Source organism: Macaca nemestrina, chromosome 7 (assembly GCF_043159975.1).
Source record: "Macaca nemestrina isolate mMacNem1 chromosome 7, mMacNem.hap1, whole genome shotgun sequence".
Classification (NCBI taxonomy): domain Eukaryota; kingdom Metazoa; phylum Chordata; class Mammalia; order Primates; family Cercopithecidae; genus Macaca; species Macaca nemestrina.
The window spans coordinates 170,812,364-170,839,599 of NC_092131.1; the positions used below are offsets into that span (position 1 = coordinate 170,812,364).

At 39.6% G+C, this 27,236-nt stretch overlaps 1 protein-coding gene across 13 annotated transcripts in view; it reads right to left on the reverse strand.

The window, feature by feature from the left end:
* The window catches only part of LOC105497535 (tight junction protein 1), a 364,046-nt gene that overhangs the window by 109,793 nt on the left and 227,017 nt on the right, over positions 1–27,236 (reverse strand). The window contains exon 1 of one of the 13 annotated variants that reach the window (XM_071067226.1): positions 16,780–17,246. The exons of 11 other annotated variants lie outside the window; for them this stretch is intronic. In XM_071067226.1, the coding sequence (XP_070923327.1) occupies positions 16,780–16,806 (27 nt within the window). In that variant the 5' untranslated portion in view covers positions 16,807–17,246. Of the gene's footprint in view, positions 1–16,779; positions 17,247–27,236 lie in introns of those variants that run through there. One more of the 13 variants, XM_071067222.1, reaches the window with a different exon arrangement.

The window sequence follows — 27,236 nt, forward strand, 5'->3', positions numbered from 1 at the left end:
AAATAAATGGTATTTAAGTTGGTGCAAAAATAATTGCAGCTTTTGCCATTAAAATAGCATCAAAAGATAAGAGCTTTTTGCACCAAAATAAATTAACTTTTGCACCAAATAGATAAGAGCTGTTATGGAAGATGCAAAAGGACTGTGTCTGCTGTGAAGATCAGAGACCTATTCCCTGAAACAGCGACCGTTTTGAGTTCGAGCGTGAAGGATGTCCACGAAAAGAGTGGAGAAAGATGTTTCAGAAGAAACAGCACGTCAGCAAGATTGTGTGCTGCTACACATGATGCTGGCTTTGAAATGACTAAGTTGTACAATTTGTGGAACAGGGAGAGAGGGAAAGGAGAGAAGGTGCAAGGGTATCAGATCACAATGGGCTTTATAATATAATGCCAATGACTTTAAACTCAAACGGAAGACACTAAAGAATTTTTGACAATCAAATGACATAATCAGAATTCATTCTGAAGGCTGTAATGGGAAAATGATTTGAGAAAGGGAAACCAGTTAGAAGGTTAGGGAGAAGTGGGGGCGGAGTTCAAGATGGCTCTTGAGTAGTCAACCAAGTAGCAGCACTGAAGTCAAACGGAAAAGATGTAATTACCCAGTCAGGACTAAGATAATCCTGTGGACAACCAAAGGAACTTGAGAAGGAGCAGACAATGAGGATACATGAAAACCAATGGAGCTAATACAAAACACTACTTACTGTCCAGAGAATACATCAAAGCTTAAGATCCCTCAATTTTTGCTATCAATACACCTCATTTACCTGACATCATAAAATAATAAAATTTCCTCAAATCTTCAAGGAACACTCTTTCTTGATGCCATGGAGTTCCCCATTAGGAAAACCGAAGAGTAAAGGTATTAAGAACACTCCGTGACCCTCCGAGTTCCCTCTGTGAGCAAAGCTGCCACACTGAACTGTTTCTGATTCCTTCTCAACTCCAAAGTCTTTGTTTGGTCTTTTCGGCTTTTTTCCATCAAGATTGAAAGCAAGATCATCTATGGAGATGAGGTTGAGCCAGGAACTTAAGGAGAAGCACAACGTAAGTTTTAGGGAATAAAACAGATGACCCCTGCCCTTCAATGAAGTTTCAATTACATAATCTCAAATTGTGATCACTGCAACACAAACGAATTACAAAGGGAATAGTGTTATGTGTTAAAAGGTAAGGCAAAATATGTATATTTGGACTGATCTAAGGGGCTGTCATTTAAATTCCCGAAATAGAAATGTCCAGGAGGTAGTAAAAAAGATCACTCTAAAATCAAATGAAGAAGGGTCCTAAGGATATTCAGGGATTCAACAAACTTCATGAATAGAGGATAAAAATTCAGGAAGCATAAGAATTAAAATAATGATCAAAATAAGAAGGTAGCAACTATAGGATAAAAGTCTCAATAGAAATTAAGTAAATTTAGCATCCAACACCCCACTGTATTCAACACTGGTTAAATTTACAAATATATCATTGTGTCCATCTCTTGGCTAACAGTTTAGGAAACAAGTGATGAGATGGATATGATTAGGAAGTACTAGTTGGAAAGAAAGACATAGTGAACCTGTAATTTTTCGGTTGATCAAAGTTGAAGGTCTGCTAAAAACGTTAAGTTCACAGATAAGCTGCTATATTAGCTATAAAACAGGAGTAAAAGAACATCAGCTTAAAAGTTATCATTATGTGTACATTAAATATTGAGAAAATCTCAATAGGGACAGTTACAAATACTCTTGGAAAGTTTAGAGTGCTTTCCAGTTACCAAAAATAAAACTATTTTTAGGTATAGCATCTTCTAAAGGTTGAAGATAGAAAAAAAGACCTCTCACAGTTTATTCAGGTAAAGAGAAGGAAGAAAGGAATGGTATAGCAGGGATGAAGAGAGAGTGACAGTTCTCTGAGTATATCTTTTTGTATAACTCTCTTTCTTAGAACACAGTATTGTTTCACAACATTACCCTTCAGACCAAAAAATTAAACTATTAAAACCAAAAAGATATGGAGGGAAGGGAAGCAATCAAAAACAGAATAAAGACAGTAACAAATTAACTTAACTACATTACAGATGGAGAATGCAACCACACTAAAGAAGTTTAACTTTTCTATAAATCCAGTATTTTAAAATAAAAGGTTTAAAGAAAAATGTTATAATGGTATAGAAAAATGCAGAAAGATATCAATTTCAGAAAAAATCATATTTATGTACTCAGAAAAAAAGCTTGGTTTCAGAGTTGTATATTTTAAGTTTTTATATATTCTACAATGAACACATGAATTTCATAATCCTTGAAAACTGGTAAACGTCACATCTGAATTACGAAACAAAAAACAGGCAAAAGGGGCCAGGCATGGTGGCTCACGCCTGCAATCCCAGCACTTTTAGAGGCTGAGGCAGGCAGATCATTTGAGGCCAGATGTTCAAGACCAGCCTGGCCAACATGGTGAAACCCCGTCTCCACTAAAAATACAAAAATTAGCCAGGTGCGGGGGCACATGCCTGTAATCCCAGTTACTTGGGAGGCTGAGGCACGAGAATCCTTGAACCCAGGAGGCGGAGTCTGCAGTGGGCCGAGACTGCACCACTGCACTCCAGCCTGGGTGACAGAGTGAGACTCTTGTCTTAAAATAAAAACATAAACAAAAAACAGGGAAAACTGACCTACACTGTTAGAAGTTGGGACAGGGTTACCTTTGTATATGTAGTAACTGGAAGGGATGAAGGTGGGGGAGCTTCTGGGACACTAGTAAATGTTCTTCCTTGATCTGAGTTGTGGGCAAACAGGCGTATTCACTTGGAAAATTAATCAATCTGTGTACACCTATGATTTGTTTAATGTATTATGTTATTTAAAAATTCAGAATAAAGTAATCTGACACAACGGTAAATAATTTGACTGCAATGGATTAAAATAAATCAAATATGCTTCCATCCATTCATATGCTCATACTGATTCTAAAAAACGATAAGTGCTGGCAAAACTCATTATTTTAAGAAACTGTACATCTAGGAAAAGAATAAGATATTTACTCTTCCTTTCCTATACAAACAGTACCAGTGGGTGATCAAAATAGTAGACGAAGGGAAGTTTATTTATTTATTTATTTATTTATTTATTTATTTTTTGAGATGGAGTCTTGCTCTGTCGCCCAGGCTGGAGTGCAGTGGCCGGATCTCAGCTCACTGCAAGCTCCGCCTCCCGGGTTTACACCATTCTCCTGCCTCAGCCTCCCGAGTAGCTGGGACTACAGGCGCCCACCACCTCGCCCGGCTAGTTTTTTGTATTTTTAGTAGAGACGGGGTTTCACCGTATTAGCCAGGATGGTCTCCATCTCCTGACCTCGTGATCCACCCGTCTCGGCCTCCCAAAGTGCTGGGATTACAGGCTTGAGCCACCGCGCCCGGCCGGGAAGTTTATTTTTTAGAAGCATTCCAGCTAACCAGTGAAAAAGGAATAATAAAAATTGAATATCATCATTCTATAACACCTAGTGAACTACGGGATCTAAAATTGATCATCAGTGGCTGCAGACATCATCCAAAAACAACAGAAAAAACCCTGGCACTGAATGCCACTTATGAAGTAGAACTGTAAAAACAAAAACATCAAATCTGAATCTGAGCAAGACTCTAGATCGACATTCTGTGCTATCCAGTACAGAAGCCACCAGCAACATGGGGCTACTCAGCACTTAAAATGTGGCTGGTCCAAACTGACATATGGTATATGTGAACGATATATATGATAGAAATAGGATATATATTACGATATGCTATGTGTAAAATATACATATGACATGTAAAATATACATGCAACAGTATTCAGAGACTGAACATGGAAAATAATTTAAAATATCTCACCTATAATTTTATATCATTGCATGCTAAAATGGTAATATTTTGGATATATGTTTTAAATAAAATATGAAAATTAAGTTTACCTTAAAAAATGTTTTGGTGTGGCTACATTATACAGATGGCTCATGTGGTATTTTTATTAGAAAGAATTGCTCTAGCTTCAGTTAACCAATTTACAGGAAATACGGTAGGCCAACCACCACTGTAATCACCACAAGGAAGCAAACACCAAAATCCATACTGTGAAAAATTCTACAAACAATTCTGTTTCTCAACCAATAAAGCTGCAAGGGAAGAGAGGAAACAGAGAGAGAGAACTGGCGGACCACATATGCCTAAGAGAAATGTTAAACAATCACAATAAGAGAATCTCATTAAGGAAAGCTGACATTTAAAACAATTAGAAAACACTAAATATGGCTGGGCGCAGTGGCTCATACCTGTAATCTCAGCACTTTGGGAGGCCAAGGCAGGTGGATCGCCTGAGGTCAGGAGTTCGAGACCAGCCTGGCCAACGTGGTGAAACCCTGTCTCTACTAAAAATACAAAAAATTAGCCAGGCATGGTGGCAGACGCCTGTAATCCCAGTTACTCAAGAAGCTGAGGCAGGAGAATCCCTTGAACCCAGGGAGGCAGACGTTGCAGTGAGCCAAGATCGCACTATTGCACTCCAGCCTGGGCAACAGGAGTGAAACTCTGTCTTAAAAAACAAAACAAAACAAAACAAAAAACAAAACACACTTAAGTATTTGGAGTTTATTTAAAAAGTGTGCTAATGATAATGTAATTACAGTACTTTAAAAAGAAAGACATCTTTTAGAGATATATATTCAGATACATGTTGAGTATTCTCTTTCTTCTCTGAAATGCTTAGAACCGTAAGTGTTTCCGATTTCAGGATGGACATCCGAAACCCGAAAATCTGAAATCTGAAATGATCCAAAGAGAATTTTCTTTGAGCATTATGTCAATGCTCAAACATTTGGAGCATTTCAGATTTGGGATGCTCACCCTGTATTAACAGATTAAAAGATGTCTGGCATTTGCTTCAAACTAATGGGGAAGGGAAGACACAATGAATGAAGTATAGATGAAATGAGATTGGCTCTTAAGTTGTTAACCGTACTGGGTGACAGTAACGTGGGAATTCATTATATTCCCCACATCCACTTTTCTATGGGTTTGAAAATTTTCCACTTAAAAGAAGGTAACTTGAGAGGACTAGAAATTAATTACTGATTTAGGAAAGACCAAAACCAAGAATGCTGCTACCATGATGCCAGGACATTAAGCAGTATTTCCATGAGTTGGCTATTCCAGCAACAGATTCCTCTTTCAGAAATAGTAACAAAAATGCAACTAGTTCTGGGGATGGATTAGTACCTTCTGCTGATTTTCTAAGCTGAATTTAAGGTGGTCTAACATTACCAGAAAGTGAATAACAGAATTAAAAAGGCAACTTTCGTCTGGAAGGGGTATCAGATATTAATCAAATAATAGCAGAGAACTAAGTACAGGTTGTCGTAAGTGCTATAAAGGGATACACAGTTCAAAGCACAGAGTTTTGACCTAGTTTCTGGGCTCTGGGCGAAGTCCTTGAGGAGAAGAATGAGGGATAGCTATGAGGTGCATGAGGGATGGAAGTGGGAAGCTTTCCGGGTAGAAAAAACAGCACGTGCAAGAGCCTGGTGTAGGAAAGAGCATCTCTCATTTGTTCAAATAATGTTTGAGAGTTTCCTATAGGCTAAACACTGTGTTAAACCACACGAATAACCAGACACAACTAGTATGACCTTTGTTCTCATGGAGCTTATAGTCTAGCAGGAGAACGAGATGATCGAAAAACTCCATGGCTAAATATATAATCACAAGTTTAAATAAGTACTATGAAGGAAGGAAAAACAGTGCCATGAGGAACTCAAAGAGAAAGCTGATAGGAAGTACACCTGCTAGGAACTAAAAAGAGGAAAGTACAGTTTGTGAACAAGAAGCAAGGAGGAACAAGATCCAAGATGTGGCTAGAGGGGTAGGCAGGGGCCAAATAATCCGCTAGGAGCTTACTGACTACATTAGGGATTAATTGATCTTTTACTCTAAAGACAATTAAGCAGCCTAGGAATTCTAGGATGAGTATTCGTTCGTATGTGTGTGTGTAGTGGGGGGGAAGGGAGAGAAACTAATCAAACCTGGATTTTGAGAAGATTATTTTAGAAAAACAGATTGTAAGGGGAAGAGGGGGGTATGATACTACTTAGGAGGCTATTACAGGAATCCAGAGGGACGATTACTTGGTGGGGGCAGGGGGGAGGAGGGAGAATGTAAATGGTTCGAAGTAGAGATAAAACAAGTAGAAAGACCTGAGATGCTCAGACGATCAAAGCTGAATGGAACTTCCTAATCAACCATTCACCACACTAGGTAGACATCCAAACTGAGCCAGGTACCCTGGATTTGGAAGAGTCTTTCATCTCTATTGCCTAATCCATCAGACTAAAGACTGTATCTCTTACCTAACGCCATTGTAATAATTTTTTCAAAAGTATCTCAGGAACCCAGGGAACCTTCCTCTGGAACCATAAAACATCTTGCTGGGCTGAAACTACTAACCTACAGGCTGATTGATCTTTGTCCAGAAATAAATAAATGAATGAATAAATGAATCCTCCTTCTGAAACCACAAAACATCTTGCTGGGCTGAAAACTACTAACCTACAGACTGATCTCTGTTCAAAATGCATGAATGAATGAATGAATGTCCTATATAATCTACAGGCCAACCTTTGTCCATAAGTAAATAAACAATAAATAAAATTCCTATATGCCTCCTCTCTGATACTAAAATGGGCTTCACTTAAAATGTTTTTAGAAGACATGGCTAACATAATAGCTTAGTATGTGCTGAGCCCACAACCACCCTGAGATGGGTCCTGTTTGCCTTTTTACATTTGCATTTTGTGTACAGATGAGAAAACAGCCATTTAGTGGCAGACTCAGGATTCAGATTCCAGAGCCTAAGCTCACATAGTAAGTAAAACTTAAGAGTTGCTCAATGATAATCTTTTCAGTACTTCTTTTACTTGACCTCTCTGTGCAGGATCTGGCCTGCTGACAGGTGAATGGTGTTTACATGGGTGTTCACTTTGTAATAATTCATTAATGTACATTTGCTCTATGTACTTCTGTACACATGGCAATATATTTCACAATAAAAAGATATAAAAAACTAAGTCAACTAGCAAGACTTAAGTCAGGGTGATTTACATGAAAATCCGGATTTACAACCTCTTTTGAAAAACTGGGAGATCTGGCCTGTCTTCTTCTAAGACAACAATCAGCTGGGGCTGAGCAAGAGCTGCTTCCTTTAGACGAGCTGGCTTGTGCTCTGATGGACCAGTGCCCTCTCCTCCGGCTTTCACGATTCGTGCTGCCTGTCTGGTCTAAGACTCACCTAACACCATTCCATACTCTTCTCCTGGCGCTCTCTCACAACACACGAACATGTAAGGGTGTGAATGTGTGAGTTACAGAACATGTAAGTAGATGTATGATTACCTATGGCAAGTAAATTTAACCTCAGATCCCTCACCTGTAAAAACAGAGATAGCGGTAGTATCTAACAGAATTGTGAACATGAAACGGGGTAATGCACATAAAACACTCAGTATCTGTCACAGAGTCAGCATGCAATGTTAGGGGCTACTGTTTGTTTTGACACAGATTTCTCACACTTACAACTAAAATGTAAGCCTACTTGCCACGGCTACTGACTTGATTTTTATAGTTGATATAGCATCAAAATAGCATACTTCTGTATTAATACTCCAGTAAGTATTAATATTCCAATAATTACCACTGTTAGAAAAAAAATCAGTAAATAAATCTTCCTTATACCTTCAAATGACATTACCAGGAAATTTTTCCTACAATTATATTTTGAAAGGCAGACTTCTTTTTGTCAAATTCATGTATTTCCCCTGATTGTGGCTTTTGGTGGTCTGATAGTCAGGCAAGTGGATATCTTACTAATAAAACATACTTTAGTATGACAGATTTAAGATCTTAGTCATAAAACATCCTCAAAACTATGACCAACTTGATTTTTCAAGATAATCACAGGAACACCAAAAGAAGCTTACTACCTTTTACTCAGCTGTTAGTACTCCAATGACTGCCTAATAACGCATATCTAATTCTTGCCCCTCAGACACACATACACAATATTTTTCTTCAAAAAGCCACAAAAGTCTAACTGAAACTATTTTTCTCCCAAAACCAATAAAGTCCTCATACAAGGGAATACCACGAAATACAAGAACAGAATGAAAACTAATGAGCTACAGTTATCCATAATATAATCTTACAAACATACTAAGCAAAAGAAGCCATACACAACAGAATTCACACTAGAAGATTCTGTATGTGCAAAGTTCAGAGAGAGTCAAAACTAGTGCTTTCAGAATGCATAATTGGGTGGTAACTATAAAGAAAAACAAGAAAACGAGAACCCTAGAAGATACACGTAATCTTTGAGGGAGGGAGAACACGACCAGAGAAGGCATGTTAGGGATTCCAGCACTTACCATCACGGACAGAATTTTATTTGCTGCCCTCCACCCACAGCATTAAAAAGCCCTATCAGTACAGAGATGTGTTCACTGCTCCATCTCCAGCACCTACAACAGTGACTGGTACACACAAGGTAACCAACAAAAATCTGTTGAATGTAAAAATGCCTGCTTTAGGAATCCAAATTGTTACATATTTCACAGCTTCTTGAACCCTAAATCTAACAGTAACAAGTACTACAGTGTCCATTTGCCTTGTCAGTATATTCAACAAGTTGTTAAGCATATAAGTCCAATTACTTTATAATTCTTAATGTGTCCCTCCTATTGAGATACTGATACCAAACATATGCAGAAAACACTTACATGAATGTATCCAGATTCAATTCAAACATTTAAAAATATTAACAAGGAAAAATACACAAACTGCTGAACAGCAAGCCCAGGTTCTAGATAATGACTTTGCCACCTCCTCCAACCAAGAAAGCACACAAGATTGCTCTGTTATTACAGGATGACCATAAGTTTGCTCATTTTTTTTTAAGAGTAAACAATGCAAATCCTTTGTTTCTTGAACAATGAGTTACACAATTCACAAGGTCATCATTACAGAGTACAGCAGTTGAAAACTGTAAATTTCCAGATCAGGATCCCAAACAAAATGTACTCACTTAATATTTGTTAAGCTAACAAAAATAATTAGTCATTACTGGTATCCTCCTGAATTTTAAAATTACATACCGAATTAAGTGAGCTAATCTTAACTTGTGATATTCAGTTGCCAGAAACTGTTGTACAATCTCTAAGATAGTGACACTTCCAAAAGAGTGAAAATTCCTAAGATAACCAAGAAGGAAAATGAACTTTTCAGTCTTTGGGAATGTACATTTTTTAAAAAAGCAAAAAACATTTCAGTAAATAAAAAAAAATTAATTAAACTAGGTATATGCTAATCTTATGCTCCTAACTAGAATCCACAGATGAGCTTCTGTTTTACATCCTTTCTGGACATAAACTAGAATTGAGATCATTCATCAATTAACTCACTTCCCAGTATTCCCAGTGTAACAACTGAAACATACCCCCAACAAAAACTAATAAAACCTTATCTCTTGATCTATCCCAAAGTGAGGGCCACCTGAGATTCAGTATTGAGCACTACATATATGACACTCAGGGTTTTGTTATCACATTTCAAATGGTGTTTTATAGTACAAAGTTTGGTAACGTTGGTGTTCTCATGATCTAAAGCTGTGTTCTTGTGGTAAAGGCAATCATTCAGAGTCCATTTATTTTCATCCATGTTTAGGATATGATAAAACTTCCTACCCACGTATTCCCCACATACTTCTCATTATTAAGAATTTATCTGTTTAAGAGGAATGGAAATAAAGCACCTGGCTAACCCATAAAGGAGCAACCTGAAGCCACTCTTCTCTGCAATAAATAAATAAAGATGCACTCTAGGTGAGAGACAGCAAAAGTCTTATTTTTATTGCTGGTTTATGCAAGAAATACTGAAACAAACCAATTTTATAGGATTAACTTTAAAATCTATAAACTATCCTAATGTATATTTCTTTATACAAGACTAAAAGTTGTTAAAGTAAAAAGATTTTTCAAGATTTGCTTTCAAAATTCAGAGGTGCAAAGCAAGTTCCAGTCAAATACTCCAGGAGGAACATTCTAGACATAAACTATCTTTTCATTTAACATATGATCAAAACTTTGCTAATTAAAAATAACTGTGCTCATTCCACTAGCTTGTCTTCAGCTATTACAACACTCAGTCATACACAACGCTGAGCACGTGAATGCTTTCAGACAGGCCTGAAATGAGCAACGGCTGTCAGAGATGGGTGGCACTACACATGAATTTACAGCTGGACTCGCGGTCTTTCAGTAAAGTGAATTTTTATCATATCAGGGGTATGTCAAGAAACAGAATTGCATCTCCAAAATTTCCAGGAAAACTATTATTTTTAAAGACATTTTCCTTAGCAGCATGGTGATCTCTCATATTTATACACAGTTTTATTCTTAGAACTGTACAGAGTTTACATTTGGTCTCTAACTAGAAAAGAGATTAAAGAGCAAGTGAGAGTCAGAGCCAGACCTTGTTTCCAGGACTGGGGGGGAAAAGGGGAGTGGAATTACTGTACTTTTTTTCCCTTCAAATCAAACTGGAAGCAGTACTACATACACTGCATTACAGCCTCAAAGCCACAGACTGGTTTCTACCTCATTATTTATTGGTGTCTTTCCTTTTTTTTTTTTTTTTTTTTGAGATGGAGTCTCACTCTGTCGCCCAGGCTGGAGCGCAGTGGTGTGATCTTGACTTACCGCAACCTCGGCTCACTGCAAACTCTGCTTCCTGGGTTCAAATGATTCTCCTGCCTCAGCCTCCCAAGTAGCTGGGATTACAGGCATGTGCTACCACACCCGGCTAATTTTTGTATTTTTAGTAGAGATGGGGTTTTGGCCATGTTAGTTACGCTGGTCTTGAACTCCTGCCCTCAGGTGATACGCCCACCTCAGCCTCCCAAAGTGCAGGGATTACATGCTTAAGCCTGGCAAATTGGTGTCTTTCCTAATAATATAATGTAATTCGTGCCAATATATAACCTGAGGGGGGAAAAAACACTGTAATTTGAAACATAACTGTCTTATGAAGCTGTCCTGAAACAAACTTAAGAGTGGTAAAATGCAGTTAGGATTATCAGCCAACTATATAAATTAAACCTTTAACCATGACAGTCTAAAATGCCAAACACATACAAAAAGTATTGCTACAGTGAGGATCATTAAAAGCTGCAGTCGAACTTCAGTGACTTCTCATAAACTACAATTCGTTTTTTACTTTTAAAATAGTGTGAAGCAAGTATGCACTGATCAGTAACTATCATAATTAAAACTACATTGCATCACTCACTCAAAAAACAATTCCTATATGTAATGACTGATTTGTGTCATTAATTTTTGTTCATTAGCTTGGCCATTTTCTGCAGTTCTTAAGGTTTCAAAAATGTTGCAATATCAAGAAGAGCTCAGTGTATACACAAGATAACTCAAGATGGATTAAAGACTTCAACGTAAAACCCAAAACCATAAAAACCCTAAAAGAAAACCTAGCAATACTATTCAGGACACAGGCCTGGGCAGACCTTCATGACGAAAACACCAAAAGCAATTGCAACGAAAGCCAAAATTGACAAATGGGATCTAATTAAACTAAAGAGCTTCTGCACAGCAAAAGAAACTATCATCAGAGTGAACAGGGAACCTACAGAATGGGAGAAAAACTTTTGCAGTCTACTCATCTGACAAAGGTCTAATATCCAGAATCCACATGGAACTGAAACAAATTTACGAGAAAAAAAACAACCCCATCAAAAAGTGGGCAAAGAATATGAAGAGACACTTCTCAAAAGAAGACATTTATGCTGCCAAAAAAAAAGGAGGTATTTATGCGGCCAAAAAACATAGGAAAAAATGCTCATCATCACTGATCATTAGAGAAATGCAAATCAAAACCACAATGAGATACCATCTCACGCCCGTCAGAATGGTGATTATTAAAAAGTCAGGAAACAACAGATGCTGCCGAGGCTGTGGAGAAATAGGAACGCTTTTACACTGTTGGTGGGAATGTAAATTAGTTCAACCACTGTGGAAGACAGTATGGCAATTCCTCAAGGACCTAGAACCAGAAATACCATTTGACCCAGCAATCCTATTACTGGGTATATACCCAAAGGAATATAAATCATTCTACTATAAAGACACATGCACACATGTTTACTGCAGCACTATTTACAATAGCAAAGATATGGAACCAACCCAAATGCCCATCAATGATAGACTGGATAAAGAAAATGTGGTATATATAAACCATGGAATACTATGCAGCCATAAAAAAGAATGAGTTCACGTCCTTTGCAGGGACACAGATAAAGCTGGAAACCATCATCCTCAGCAAACTAACACCAGAACAGAAAACCAACCACCACATGTTCTCACTCATAAGTGGGAGTTGAACAATAAAAACACATGGACACAGGGAAGGGAACATCACACACCAGGGCCTGGGGCCTGCTGCTGGGGGGTGGGGGGACAAGGGGAGGGAGAGCATTTAGGACAAATACCTAATGCATGTGGGGCTTAAAACCTAAATGATGGGCTGACAGGTGATGCAAACCACCATGACACACGTATACCTACGTAACAAACCTGCACATTCTGCACATGTATCCCAGAACTTAAAAGTAAAATTATAAAAAAAAAAAAAAAAAAGCCCACTGTGCTCCACTTGATACAATAAATCAATTCCTGGGAATCATGTAAATCAGTGTAACAGTAAAAAGTGACATAAACCACTTTCGTACCAACCTACGTTGTAATTTCAGATAGCCACAGCAGGGAATACTACTATTCCTGATACTTAACAAAAACACTTTAGTATGCAGCAAAATCTAATAAGCATATACAATAGCACAATCTTCCATTAAATTTTACTGCTTCCTCCAAAGGGAAACAGCTTGAAAACACAGAAGTCACTGAAACTTCCTTCAGCTACTTTCTGTGATTCAACCAATGAAACTGTTTCTTATAATGATTCATAGCATTTTCTTACACATTTAAACAATTCTTTGGTGACGCAGAGAACCATTTTAATTCTTGTTTTTCAACTTTCTAATAATCTTATATTAAGTACACCAGTAAACAAAATTCTGATTGCAAATGCAGATGTATATCACACATACAGAAAACTTTTTCTCCTTTATCTATTTAGAGACTGAGTCTCGCTCTGTGGCCCAGGCTGGAGAGCAGTGGTGCAATCTTGGCTCACTGCAACCTCTGCTTCCCGGGTTCAAGCGTTTCTCCTGCCTCAGCCTTCCCAGTAGCTGGGATTACAGGTCCGGGGTGTGTGTGTGTGTGTGTGTGTGTGTGTGTGTGGAAACGGGGTTTCACCATGTTGCTCAGGCTGTGTGTGTGTGTGTGTGTGTGGAAACGGGGTTTCACCATGTTGCTCAGGCTGTGTGTGTGTGTGTGTGTGTAGAAACGGGGTTTCACCATGTTGCTCAGGCTGGTCTTGAACTCCTGACCTCGTGATTCGACCCCCTTGGCCTCCCAAAGTGCTGGGATTACAGGCATGAGCCACCGCACCCAGCCACGTTTTTTCCTTTATTACTTTTTGTTTTTGAGACCGAGTCTCACTTTGTTGCCCAGGCTGCAGTGCAGTGGCCCGATCCCAACGCACTGCAACCTCCGCCTCCCAGGTTCAAGCAATTCTCCTGCCTTAGCTTCCCAAGTAGCTGGGATTATAGGCACACGCCACCACCTCCAGCTAATTTTTGCATTTTTCTTAGAGACAGGATTTCACCATGTTGGCAAGGCTGGTCTCAAACTCAAGTGATCTGCCCACCTTTACTACTTCTTTAGTATCTTCTTTTCAATCTAGGTACATACATACATATATGTATATTAAGTAGTATTCTACATTTTCTTCTACTATAATTTGTATTGCTCTTTGTCATTTAGATTTCCTCTGTTTTTTTTAGCCTATGAGGCAGAAAACATTTTTAAAACATGGATAACCAGTAGTCCTAGCACCACGTATTGAACAAGCCACTCTTTCTCCAATAGACTACAATGTTGTTTTTACCACATACTTTTACCACATATTTAGCCACCTTGCTGGCTAAGTGAACTTAAAAGTTATTGTATCTCTGTGTTTCAATTTCTTCACCAAAAAGTAGAGATAATAGTTCACTTCATAGAGTTACTGTAGGAATTAAATAAATTAAGCACTTAGAACAATACCTGACATGCATTAATACCAATGATCATAATTACTAAAAGTCCATAAATGCACAGATGTTTCTGGACTCCCTGGTTCCTGAACTGACGGGCTGCTTTAAATGTGAATTTCTAACAAGTTTCCTGATAGGGCCTTCTTTTTCCAGAATTTTGTGGCTATCATTTTATCAGGTAGGTTTTCTTATCAATATGTCAAGTTTTCTACAATACGACACTAGAAGACACTGACTTGGGGAAAATTAGTAAATTCTACAACAGTGACCGTCTCCATCTGGAAAATATATTGTTTCATCTCATTTTTTCAGACTTCACTTTATGTCCTTCATTAAGATTCCAGTAGCTCACCAATATTTGTTATATTTATTTCTAGGTAGTCTTTATAGAGAAAGATTTAGTAGTGTATATCAGCATTTAAACTGCACATAGCCTTTGCCTCAGTAATTCCATTTTTAAGAATCTGATATGCACTAATATATGTGCACAGATATAAAAAGGCTACTATACCAACAGCAAAATCCTGGAAACAAATTATCAATAAAGCAAAGATAGTCTAAACAGCAGCATATTCATAGGATGACAAACTATTCAACCATTACGAAAAAAAAAAAAAAAAAAGAATCAAAAGCACGGGCTTATTAGACAGGAGTTTTCCAAACTATTACGCTAAAACCAAAAACAACAAGCTCCCAAATTAATATTGCTGCTGCTTTTTTTTTTTTTTTTTTAACTGAGCGGGGGTGCAGAAAACAAAAGCATCATACGTAAAGCACTGAGTCCAGCCTGGCTCTTAGTAAGCATTTTAACCACCTTCAAAAATTAAATGTGACTTAGGGAAACAGGTCACTAAATATTATTTCATTTCATCTATTTATTTATGGCCTGTTTTGCTCTATATAAAATTCTGAGGTGGCTCCATAATACAGCATCCTAAAAAATAAGCTTTCAACTTGCATTTTACTCGTAAATATTTAGAACGCAAAAAACATCCCTACAATGTAATATTTTCAATATGCCATACAAATCTCAATACTATAATTCAAGAAAACAAGTACTCCTTCTCCTTCTAAATCACCTTACTGCGGCAATCCACTGAAAACGTATTTCTCTCCATACTTGAAATAACCTCTTAAAAGTGTGTTGTCTTGCATATTAAGTAGCAGAGATCACACTTCAGGAACAAAGTGACATTCTGTGTAATACGGAAACAAAGCCTTTCCTCCTAGGAAAGGAAGCCCCAGAAAAGATAAATAATGGGAGCTTATTTTAAAACCAAAGCAAAATGTTGCCTTTTATCCTAAATCTCTGGATAAAGTATTACCTTTAGCTTGTTCTTCATCTATATAAGGTCAAAAAGGTACAAGTTAAATTTTTCTTAAACGAAGAATAGTATATCCCTTAAAACGATCTATTCATTAATAAGTGTAACCTCTAGCTTCTCCCAGCCAGCAAACAAGCTTCTGTGAGAGTTCAACAGTTTCAGAGGCGTATCATTCCTGCTCGCAGATGTTACGAGTAAGCATTTCAAACAAAACTGCACACATAAAACCACTATCTGCCCAAATATCTCGACACTATTTTAAGTAATGAATTGATTTTCTTTAAAAGGCAGATTTTTACTGCTCACATTTCTGTATTCCTTTAATTGTTTGAAATAGCAAGTACTACTTTATAAAAAAAATTAATATACAAAATGGGAGAAGGATTCTGTTTTTCAGGAATTTTGGCTTTTTAATGTAATACACAAGTCAGTTTCCAAGCAATGGGAAAATGGAATAATATTTCAGAGCACATGGGAAAAGTGATAGGAAGAATGTTACTTTTTTTTGGCTGAACTCACCGGTCTTTACTAATTTTTAAGAGCTCATCCTATTATCCATTCCTAGGAATACTTTGTATTACTTTTGAAAGTTTAATTCAAGTTAAATTACTAAATGTTAAAGAGGTTATTTTCAAAGTTACCTTAAATAAGTCACACGGCATGAAAGAAACGCGACCTACTACGCCTCACAGGCTGAGTGGAGTGTTTTGCAGTCTCAAAGCCTTATCGCTGGCGTGTGCATACCGCAGGGAGTGACATCAGATCGAAACTACAAGGTTTCGCCGGGGACCAACCACTCCTCCAAAGACAGCAGCTCCCGGTCAGCTGGAGGTGGCACCCCAAGCCCCGACCCACCGAGGGCCGGCTCACGGCCGCCGCAGAACCCTCACCGGAGCCGAGTTTCTCCGCGAGGGACCTGTTGCGCGTCCCCGCCCTCGGCGAACCGCAGCCAGGAACAAGCGCCGGCAGCGATGCACCTGCCCGGGACGGCGGCCGGGCGCCCGCAGCCCCCTCCCCGGCCGTCCCCAGCTCGGCCCGCGCCGCCCCCGCCCGAGGGTCTCCCCGCGGCCCGCGGCCCCGCGCCAGCCCTGCCCACCCCGCCGCCCCGGGGCCCAGGTAGCCGCCGGCGAGGGAGGGCGGGACGCCGGCCCGATGCCGGCGGGCGGGCGGCGGCGCTCGGCTCGGTCCGGCCCTGGCGGCCGCGGAGGCGCTCACCTTGGCGGCCGCAGCTCTGGCGGACATCTTGTCTCTCTCCAGCGCCGCGCGAGGCTCCTCGGACCCGAAACTCCGCGGCGCCGGCCCTCCCGCTCCTCACGCCACAGCCCAAATAAACATCTCCCGAGAGCGAGCGGGGCAGGGGCGGGGGCGGCCGGAATGGCCCGGCCCACGGGGAGGGAATTCAACTCGGACAAAAGTCCGGGAAGCGCCCGCCCCGCCCGGGTCTTCTCCACGGGGCGCGCCCGACCGGCACCTCCCTCCGAGCGCGGCCACCCGCTCGGCCTCCCGCAGCTTTCGCAGCCCGGCCACGTCGGCCCCGCCCGGTCGCCCGCCCCTCGGCAGCACCCGTGGCCTCCCGGCGTCTCCTCGGAAGCCGACTTCCGCACGTAACTTCCCGGGAACCGGCGGCCGCCAAGAACGCGGCGTCCGCTGGCTCAGCCGGCGCCGGCAACTCAGCGGCCACGCAAACCTGCCGGCCCGGCCCACTGAGCATGCCCGGCCCGACGGGGGCGGGGCTGGACCAGGCGAGGCAAGGCGGGGCGGGGCGGGGGCGGGACCGCGGCGGGGGAGGGGGCGGGGCGAGCGGCCGGGGTCCGACCCCAGGCGCGGAAGGAAAAGCCGGGTAACCCAAGTAACTTGGAAAGACAGTTTCCGCTGCCGTGCGAGTCTTCCTGTTTGTTTTTATCCAAGGTCCGGCAGAATTCGCCCCAAGGAGAAAGCGCCTGTGCACCAAAGCTTTCCTTGAGAGACTTGTCCAGTTGCTCCTCGACAAGCCACGCTGGATGAGCCCCAGGCATGAGTGCGGCTGGAAAGGCCGGCAGAGCCGATACCCGACAGTTGTTTCCTTCACTGGGCAAACAGCATGGTCACGGCTGTCACCGCGTGCCTGGGCGTTGTTTCCACGGAAGGCGGAATGCATTTTCTGCAAGGCGCGTCATGGCTTTCATCTCCGAGGAGCTCCAGCAGGGTCAGAGCATTGCTTTCGTTCACCAGCGCCGACTGCCAAGGCTGAAACTGGTGATGAGGTCATGGGCACCCGGAGGCAGCAGCCTGAGACACACCCTAGAGACCTGTGCCATCTCGGCCCACACCCCACATTAGACCTCAAGATATATCCAAAGTCTCTTTCCCGCCCATCTAGACAGGAATCTCAAAAGTTTATTTTTGGCCATCAAGATTGCTGAAATTCTTGTTAACTGAACGGGTCAAGCTGCCCTGCATTCCAAACGCTGTCCCTGCAACTCAAAGTTGGGCAGAAAAGGGTTTAAAACGTGCAGTCCATGGTTCAGTGTAATCAGCCACTACACAAACTTCCCACAATGTTGACGGCTTTGCTAAACACCAAGGGACATGGTAAGAAACCATTCCTAGCCTCACTAATCTACACTTGTAAATGTAAAGGTCTTCAAAAATGCCAGAAAGTCTTAGCAACATAATGATAACATATTTAAAGTATCTGGTATAGTGCCACAACCGGCACAGAAGAAATGGAAGAAAGCATAAACATCAGGTTTTAGACAATGGTTTTCTCTTTAGAATTCAACTGTATGAAAAGAACAAATTTGACAAAGAAATACGTGTAGATGACACATAAATATCAATTAAGGCTTCGAAGTAAAATGCCACACATCTTGCAATTCAAAGCCATCTGAACTAGAAAAGAGCCATTTTGTTCTTCATAAAAATGGTTGAAGTCATTTTTGTTTTAAAGTCATGTTGTAATTGTTTTGGTTTTGGACAAAGTATTTATTCTTTTAAGAATTGTGGGCCGGGCGTGGTGGCTCACGCCTGTAATCCCAGCACTTTGGGAGGCCGAGGCGAGCGGATCACGAGGTCAGGAATTCGAGACCAGCCTGGCCAATATAGTCAAACCCTGTCTTTACTAAAAATACAAAAATTAGCCCGGTGTGGTGGCGTGTGCCTGTAGTCCCAGCTACTCCGGAGGCTGAGTCAGGAGAATGACGTGAACCCGGGAGGCGGAGGTTGCAGTGAGTCGAGATCGCGCCACTGCACTCCAGCCCGGGTGACAGAGCAAGACTCCGTCTCAAAAAAAAAAAAAAAAAAAGAAAAAAAGAATTGTGGCCAGGCGTAGTAGCCCACGCTTATAATCCCAGCACTTGAGGCCGGGCGCAGTGGCTCACGCCTGTAATCCTAGCACTTGAGAGGCCAAGGCAGGCAGATCACTTGAGGTCAGGAGTTTGAAACCAGCCTGGCCAACATGGTGAAACCCCATCTTTACTAAAAATATAAAAGAAAAGTAGCCGGGCATGGTGGCGGACGCCAGTAATCCCAGCTATTTGGGAGGCTGAGGCAGGAGTATCGCTTGAACCCGAGAGGTGGAGTTTGCAGTGAGCTGAGATTGAGCCATTGCACTCCAGCCTGGGCAACAAGAGCAAAACTCTGCCTCAAATCATCATCATCATCATCATCATCATCATCATCATCATCATCATCATCATCCCAGCACTTTGTGAGGCCAAGACCAGAGGATTATTTGAGGCCAGGAGTTTGAGACCAGCCTGGGAAACAGTGAGACCCTATTTAAAAAAAGAAAAAAGAAAAAAAAAGATTGTGATTAAATTTCCTCATGTGCAAACACCATTTAAAAAGGTTTGGGAGGTATTTTTTAATTTTAAAAGGTGGTGATGAAAGACCTTCACATTATCTTTACCATTTACGATGTGCAATTGCATAACCTGCCTAGAACTAGGTGTGGTATCTTTAATAGCACCTAAATCGAGAGACGTATCTACAAATACACTGACATTTTTTCACTTTTCCTTCTTTGTCACTTTTACAAGTTGTCCAATGTGTAATTTAAATGCTAGATTGCAACTAATTAAAAATAGTTACATATTTAACAGTTTCACCTTTGCCATGGTTTAAAAAATGAAATCAAGAAAAAATATTTCATCATGAGAATCCTGTTCTTTAAAAATTATATTTAGTATTTCAGTGACTAATAGTATCACTTTAAAATTTTTCAATGGTATTTTTAATATCTAAATTAAACTCCATAAAGTCTGTTCTTTTCTCTAGATAAACAAGAGAAGGTTTTTATCAGCTGTAAAATAAAGGTAAAATACTGTTGCCAACAATTCTATTGTTGCCAACAAAGTTCTATTCCTACAGTTTATTTTTTGGGTAGGTGCTTTGATAACAAGTGGAAAGCATAAAGCATTATCTGAAAGAATCACCCTTTTAACAATTAAAGAGTTTATCCATGGAACACCAAAAAAGTATTTTCTGACTTTTATGCTTACATATGCATGTCATCATAGCTCCTCTAGATCAATATGGGAAGAAATACAAGTTAATTAAGGATTCTCATTTAGAGTTACAATAATGTTTAACCACAAATCTCTTTCGATTGTACGGATTTATCTTATTTCTGATCATTTTTGCAACTGAACAGGAAACTAAAAAACCACAACACTTAAAAGACAACTTCCTGTGGGATTTTTGGTGTCTGCGGCTCAGAATGAAAAAAGCATTATGTGTGCAAAATCTTTACACATTTTAGATACAACTACTTAATAAAACAGCCTTGACCAAATGAACAACTATATCCACGCCTAATTTGTGTATATGTATATTGATGGTTTTAATTGCAAAAAAAGATCCTTATGAAAGCATATTTATGTTATTTTTATATGAACTGTGAGTTTACGTTTGACATACAAAGAGGAAGTATTTATGTACGGTAGTAGAACATGAGACAATCTCGATAATGTCACAGAAGAGAATATATACAAAATATTAGGAGAAGCACTTTACCAAGATGTTATAACAACCAAAAGTAATCCTGATCTCACTCCTAGGCCATACCATTAAAGATTCTACAAATTGTTACAGAATTTTCCTCTGCCAATAAAGTCATGTAACAATGTTAAATGGGGGAAAAATTCTTTTAAGGCTCATAATGTTTCTAAATTTCATAGACCAATAAAAATTTTAAAAGCATCTTAGAGATGCATTATAGGAGTACCAACTTTTTAATCTTATATAGTAAAAACATTTTAAAACAAACATTATAAACTGTATATGTAAAGATAATTAAAATGGCAAATTTTATATTATGTACATATTACCACAGTTTAGAAATACAAAAAGAAAGCTATTACCAACACCATTTCATTTTTTTTTTTTTTAAAGAACACATAAACACTAAAAAATAAGTCTTTTTTAATTCAATTCAGTATACAGAAAGTTATCCCTCAAAAGAATTCCTCCTTTGGGGCTACCCTTACCTCTGCTTGGGGCAAGGTGGAGCTTTCTTTATTCAGGGTCCTAAATATTGCACAACCAGGCAGGTCGGAAGTTCCGTAAATCCATGACTGGAATCCAGGCAGGCTGGCATATAGGCCTCTGGCTCATCTCTCAGAGGTTTTTCCTCCGTTCTTCACAGCTCCTCCACTCTGAGCTACACTTTCCTATGATTCCTTTAAGACTCCCTCCCCAGCCCAGGCAAAACATCTCATCTCATAATCCATAGAGAAAACAGACATTAAGGAATAGAAACTCCCTTCCCTTCCTGCCAAAACACTGACGAGCCTACCCTGGGCATCTGCTTTTCCTCTCCATCTTCCCCCCAAGGGTTACGAATCCCGTCTGGGGGGCTGACCCTCTCAGCTGTGTCCTCTTTCTCTATCATCTTCATCCTGTCATTAGCTAATGAATTCTACCTCTGAGAATTCAAGCTTCCTCTAGTGTTCCCCATCTTAAACACAGGGCTCCCCAGGCTACCTACCAAGGCGTGCACTACTGCAGGTGTACAAGACCCCAGGGCAGAAGGGCTTGCAGTTTGGGTTTAATGTGGTTGCTGTCTTGAATTGTAAGGACTTTTTGTTTCGGATTTGTGTTTTGTAAGTGAAGGTCAATGGGAAAATGAGGCACACACTGGGGTACTGGGGCCTCTGCTCTCACAGGGTCCTGTCGCCTCCTAGGAGGGTATCTGAGCTGCCCGCTCCCACAGCTCTTGATACCCCTGCTGGTCCTCTCCCACTCTGCTCCACTGCCACTGCTGAAAGGGATCCAAGCAAGGAGTGGGGTTTGAGTATGCATACCCACAGCGTCTTGAGTGCACAAAAGCCCCAAACAGGCAGTATCACTCTGTGTGGTGGCTGCCTGGTTGGAGACCATGTCTTGGTGGGGTGAACCGTTGGTCCAGCCTGGGTTCCAGATCCAGTCATGGAGGTTTAAGAATTCTTGGTGGTTACCATCTGCTGTGGGTTGCAGCAATAGTCTTGTGGCTCAAAGTCCCCAGACCCTGTCCCCAGCAGGGCATTTAGGTCAGGAGGTATGCTTGAATGTCATCACAGCAAGCTATCAGGTCCAGCACACATTAGTGGGACCCCAGGGCCCTATGAGGGTCTGTACTTGCCTCATTACCCACCCCCGATCCCCTGGGGCCTCAGGGCCAGAGGGTTCCCTGGGCTGTCTCCCTGCCTGGGGATGGGATCCTCTCCCTGCTTCCAACCTTCCCGAGTCTGGCTGTGTTCAGTCTCTTCTAGCCAGCTTGAGGCATCCTCCAGGGACAAGCCACAAAATATAAACTGTGTAATTTCAGTGACTCCTCATATGAGTTAAATATTCTGAAATTTGCATTTAAAACTGGTATTGCACAATATAAACAGTAAAATTCATGCTGATAATTCACATTTTTAATTGTTCTTTACTCCGAACGTGAAATAGTGCATTTAAAAAATGACAAGTCAGGATGGAAACCCTAGAAGAAAAGAAAAAGCTTTATGTGTACCTTTAATGACACTTTTTTCCTCCCTTTGAAACAAAGGGCCCCTAGATTATAGAGGCAGCTCTGAGTCCACCTCTTCCTGCACATACTGTTCTGTCAGTTTGTGACAAGCTTCTCGAGAGTCGTCTGTCACAACTAGGTCTTTCTGTTGTGAATGCATGCCCAGGTTTTTTGACATTCTTCCCCCTCCCCACTTTAATTTCACAAGTAATACTGGCATATAGTCCTTCTGTGAAAGATTCATGCAATTGAAATGTTTTTTAAAGTCCAACAGAACAACACCCACTGCATTCCCATTCCTATAATTACCCAGGAATACTATGATCTAAGCCTAACTAGAGAGTGTATTTCCAGATCACTTTCTGTTTATTTATTTATGTGATATGTGTGTGTGGAGACAGAGAAGGAGAGAGAGAATATACGAATATAAGAATATGGTTTTGTGTGTTCTAAATGATAGACAATATTTACGTTCTGTAACTTTTTAATGTAATATTTCACCTTGGAGATTATATTAAATAATGAAAATCTGTTTCATCATTTTAAAATGGCTGTTTAGTATTCCATAATATGGGTGCATTATAGTTTATCAAACTAAGATGATTTCTATGATAATGTCACAACAACAACAACAAAATACATATATATCTTTTTGTACATATGTATAAGTATTTCTCTAGGAGAGACATCCAAAAGGGAATTTTCTAGGTTAAAGAATATGCTTATGCCGGGCGTGGTGGCTCACGCCTGTAATGCCAGCACTTTGGGAGGCCAAGGCAGGTGGATCAGCTAAGGTCAGGAGTTTGAGACCAGCTTGGCCAACATGGCGGAACCCTGTCTCTACTGAAAATACAAAAAGTAGCCGGGCATAGTGGCGTGTGCCTGTTAATTCCAGCTACTAGGGGGGCTAAGGCAGGAGGATCGTTTAAACCTGGGAGGTAGAGGTTGCAGTGAGCCAAGATCATGCCACACTGCACTCCAGCCTGGGCAACAGAGCAATACTCCGTCTCAAAAAACAAACAAACAAACAAACAAAAATATATGCTTACTTAAAAAAACATTTTCACTGATACTGCCAAATTGCCCTTTAAGAAAACCAGATCAACTTATCTTGTTTCCTCCCCTCCCCGCATATGAACACTTGATAATATTAATCTTTTGTAGTTTCACCTTTCTGGTAGACAACAATGGTGTATCACTTGCCTATTACATCACTTACCCATTTTGCTCTATCAGGTTATTTCTTTTGATTTGTTAACATGTATTCTTTTGAACTGAATGAATTCTAAGTCTTCTTTTTTTTTTTTTTTTTTTGAGGTGGAGTCTTGCTCTGTTGCCCAGGCTGGAGTGTAGTGGCTTGATCTCTACTCACTGCAACCTCCGCTTCATGGGTCTAAGAGATTTTCCTGCCTCAGCCTCCCCAGTAGCTGGGATTACAGGAGCCTGCCACAGTGCCCGGCTAGGTTTCTGTTTTGTTTTGTATTTTTAGTAGAGATGGGGTTTCACCATGTTGGCCAGGCTGGTCTTGAACTCCTGACCTCAAGGGATCCACTGCCTTGGACTCCCTAAGTGCTGGGATTACAGGCATGAGCCACCATGCTGGGCCCCAATTCTAAGTCTTGGCTCTTGGCTGGTTCTATGTGTGTGTGTGTTAAGTACAGTTTATTTCAGAATAAGTTTAGCTTTACAGAAAAGTTGCAAAGATAGTACACAGAGTTCCTGTACACCCTTTACCTGACTTCCCCTAATATTAATATCTTGCATAACTATGAGACATTTGTTGAAAACTAAAAGATTCACATGGGTACAGTATACTTAAATTGCATCAAGTTCTGCCTGTTTTAACTCTTTAATTTCTCCTATATGCTTCCAATTTTGCCAATTCCTCCTACTTTACAAATCTTGTGAAAACTATTTTGGACATGTTACTTTTGAGCCTCTGGAGTTTCATAAGCTTAGGTGTGTCAGGGTGCCTGGAGGAGGAGGCAGAGCATAAATACAAAGTCACACTGAGGGTCCACGTGGAGTGTCACATTTCTGATTCGGTTCAGGAAACTTTTTTCCTCATGCTCACCTTTGTGAAAGAACTGCTGTGAGACATTTCTGAGCCTCAAACCCTAAGGGGAGATTAGAAGAAATTTACATTTCTTTAGATTAGAGTCTGTCCTCCCAAAATGGCAGGTAGTGCCAAATTCATTGCCTTAAAAAAAAAAAGATTTCTTAAAAGCAGCAGAAGACTCCCCCAAAGTATACTGTTGGCATTTTTTTTTCAATGTGTGGGTTATAAAACCTTCATAACAAGTCTTTCAAAACAAATAAATGTAAAATACAGAAACATTAGTAGAACTTTGTAAAACACTGCATTTTAAAAACAGGTAAGTATATTTATTTTTAAAGTATTTTAAAGAAGGATAAATACACATCTGTAAAAAGAAACACTGGAAGGAAAACTAAGAACAAGTAATAATGGTTATTTTAGGGGAGACAGGGCAGCAATGATACGAGACTTTTCTAGATATTCCCTTATTATAAACCACTTTGGCTCTGGAAACAAACATATCTTACATTTAAAAAAAAAATACAATGAAGTTTAAAAAAAAAGCAGTTTCTTAAAAGCTGAAAAAAAATTGAAGCAAGAAAATTCATATACATTAAATCAGTGACCTAACTATACAGATAAAAGAATTATTTCCAATGACACTAGCATATTCTAATGAAAGTAGCACTGTAAAAAAATCTTAAATTTAATTCAGCAGTTTTTAGTAATAACATTATTACTTTGAAACTGCTCTATATGTGTATGTGTACATTAACTAATATAAAACTGTTACATATTCATTAGCATGTCATCTAATATGTAATTATACATGTCAGAATAATATTTATGTAAGTGTATAATATGTATAATGTATTGTCTAATATATGATGTAATATATATTATTATGTTTTACATCTATTAGCAATTAACACACATCAATTTATATGAACATTACCATACTATGTATATAATAGTTTTGAAGCTACATATAAATATATAAGAATTTCAAAGTAATATTAACATTATTATATACTAGTATATAATAATGCTAATATTATTACATATTATTACACTAATATATATTAATGTATGTTAATGTTGTTAGAAACCAAGATTTTCTGTTTAAGAGAAAAGAGAAACAAGTATAAAATAAAAAAGTTAAGTAAAAATTTTGTAGTTCTAGTTTAAGTTGAAAAATTCAGAATTAATATATTTTTTTAATATAATTCCTAGCTCTGGCCATTGAAAAGGACTGGGAGTAACAGAAACTCAATAGCAAGGAGCACTCCTAATGTCCGTATTGTAATCTCCAACAAGGAACAGCTGATTACAGGTCTGGAGCAAGAAATATACAAGATAATCAGATAACCTTGGGACATTTGGGGCCAGAAAGCAAGGAAGTTCTCAAAGAATAATGAGTCAAAAGGATACAGAAGCTGACAACAAGTAGCTCCTATTGGCCAAAGATGATACAATGTGATCCTCAAAAATAAAACAGAAAGAAAGAAAAGAAAAAGAATGCACCTGACTGAAACACCCTGAATATCTAAAACCCATTAATTCACAATTAACAGAAAAGAGCAGGAAAGCAAGAGAGCCCCCCAAACAAACAATAACCTATTGAATAAAACCAAGTCCTTACTCTGTAAGCTCTCAATTAAAAGGGGAGAATATATTTTGTATGAACTTTATTTCAGATAGCCAAATAACTCTAATTGCTGAGGGAAAGTTTTTCCTAATAAATCTGGAAGGAATTATAGAAAATCATCATCCTGTACCACTTAATGAAATAATAGATTCAGGCAGTGATCATTAAAGGATCAAATGATCAATCTTATAAACATCTTAAAAACAAGACAAGCAAACATTTATACCTCCCATGTGAGGCAATTGGAAGCACACAAGTATTATCTATGAAGGATTCCTGCCAAAAAGTGAAACCTGAATGAAATTCAGTCTACAGGGCTAATGTGCATAAACAAATACAAGGGAAGAAGGTGCACGTTAAATGACTCCAAAGGCAAGCTTAACAGACAGATGTGGGAAGGTCTATTTAGGAAAAAAGACCCCATTTTAAAAACAAGTTAATAAAAAAGAAAGAAAAATGGGACTGCTGTGGATTTTATGTGGATTTCTTTTCACATCTCCTCACTGTAAAATGGCATTTTAAAGACAATTGGAGAAATGTGATTGTGGACTGAGTGTTAGATGGTACCTAGATGTGACAATGGCATCATGGCTACATAAGGAAGGACCCCTTTTTAGGAGATACATGTTGAAATACTTAAAGTTGAAATGACATGTTTAGGATTTGCTTTTAAATACTTTAGCAAAGAGAAAAATAAAAAATAGAGGAGGCAAATGTAGCAGAATATGGAAAATTGGTGAATCAAGAGATGAGCACATGGAGGGTTTATTGTATTATTCATCTTTCTTTGGAGTATGTTTAAATGTTGGTGTACATTTGACAGTTTTTTAATCACACAAATCAACAGTAACATAAAATCTGAACTATTTCTGTCAGCTGAAGTAGGTAGATTGTAAATAATTGCCATACATTATTCCTGACCCTGTTTGGATATGCCACTGGGGCTCTTCTCATCAAGAGATGGAGTCTTTTCCATCCCTTGTATCTGGTCAGCAGTGAGAACTGCTTTAGTT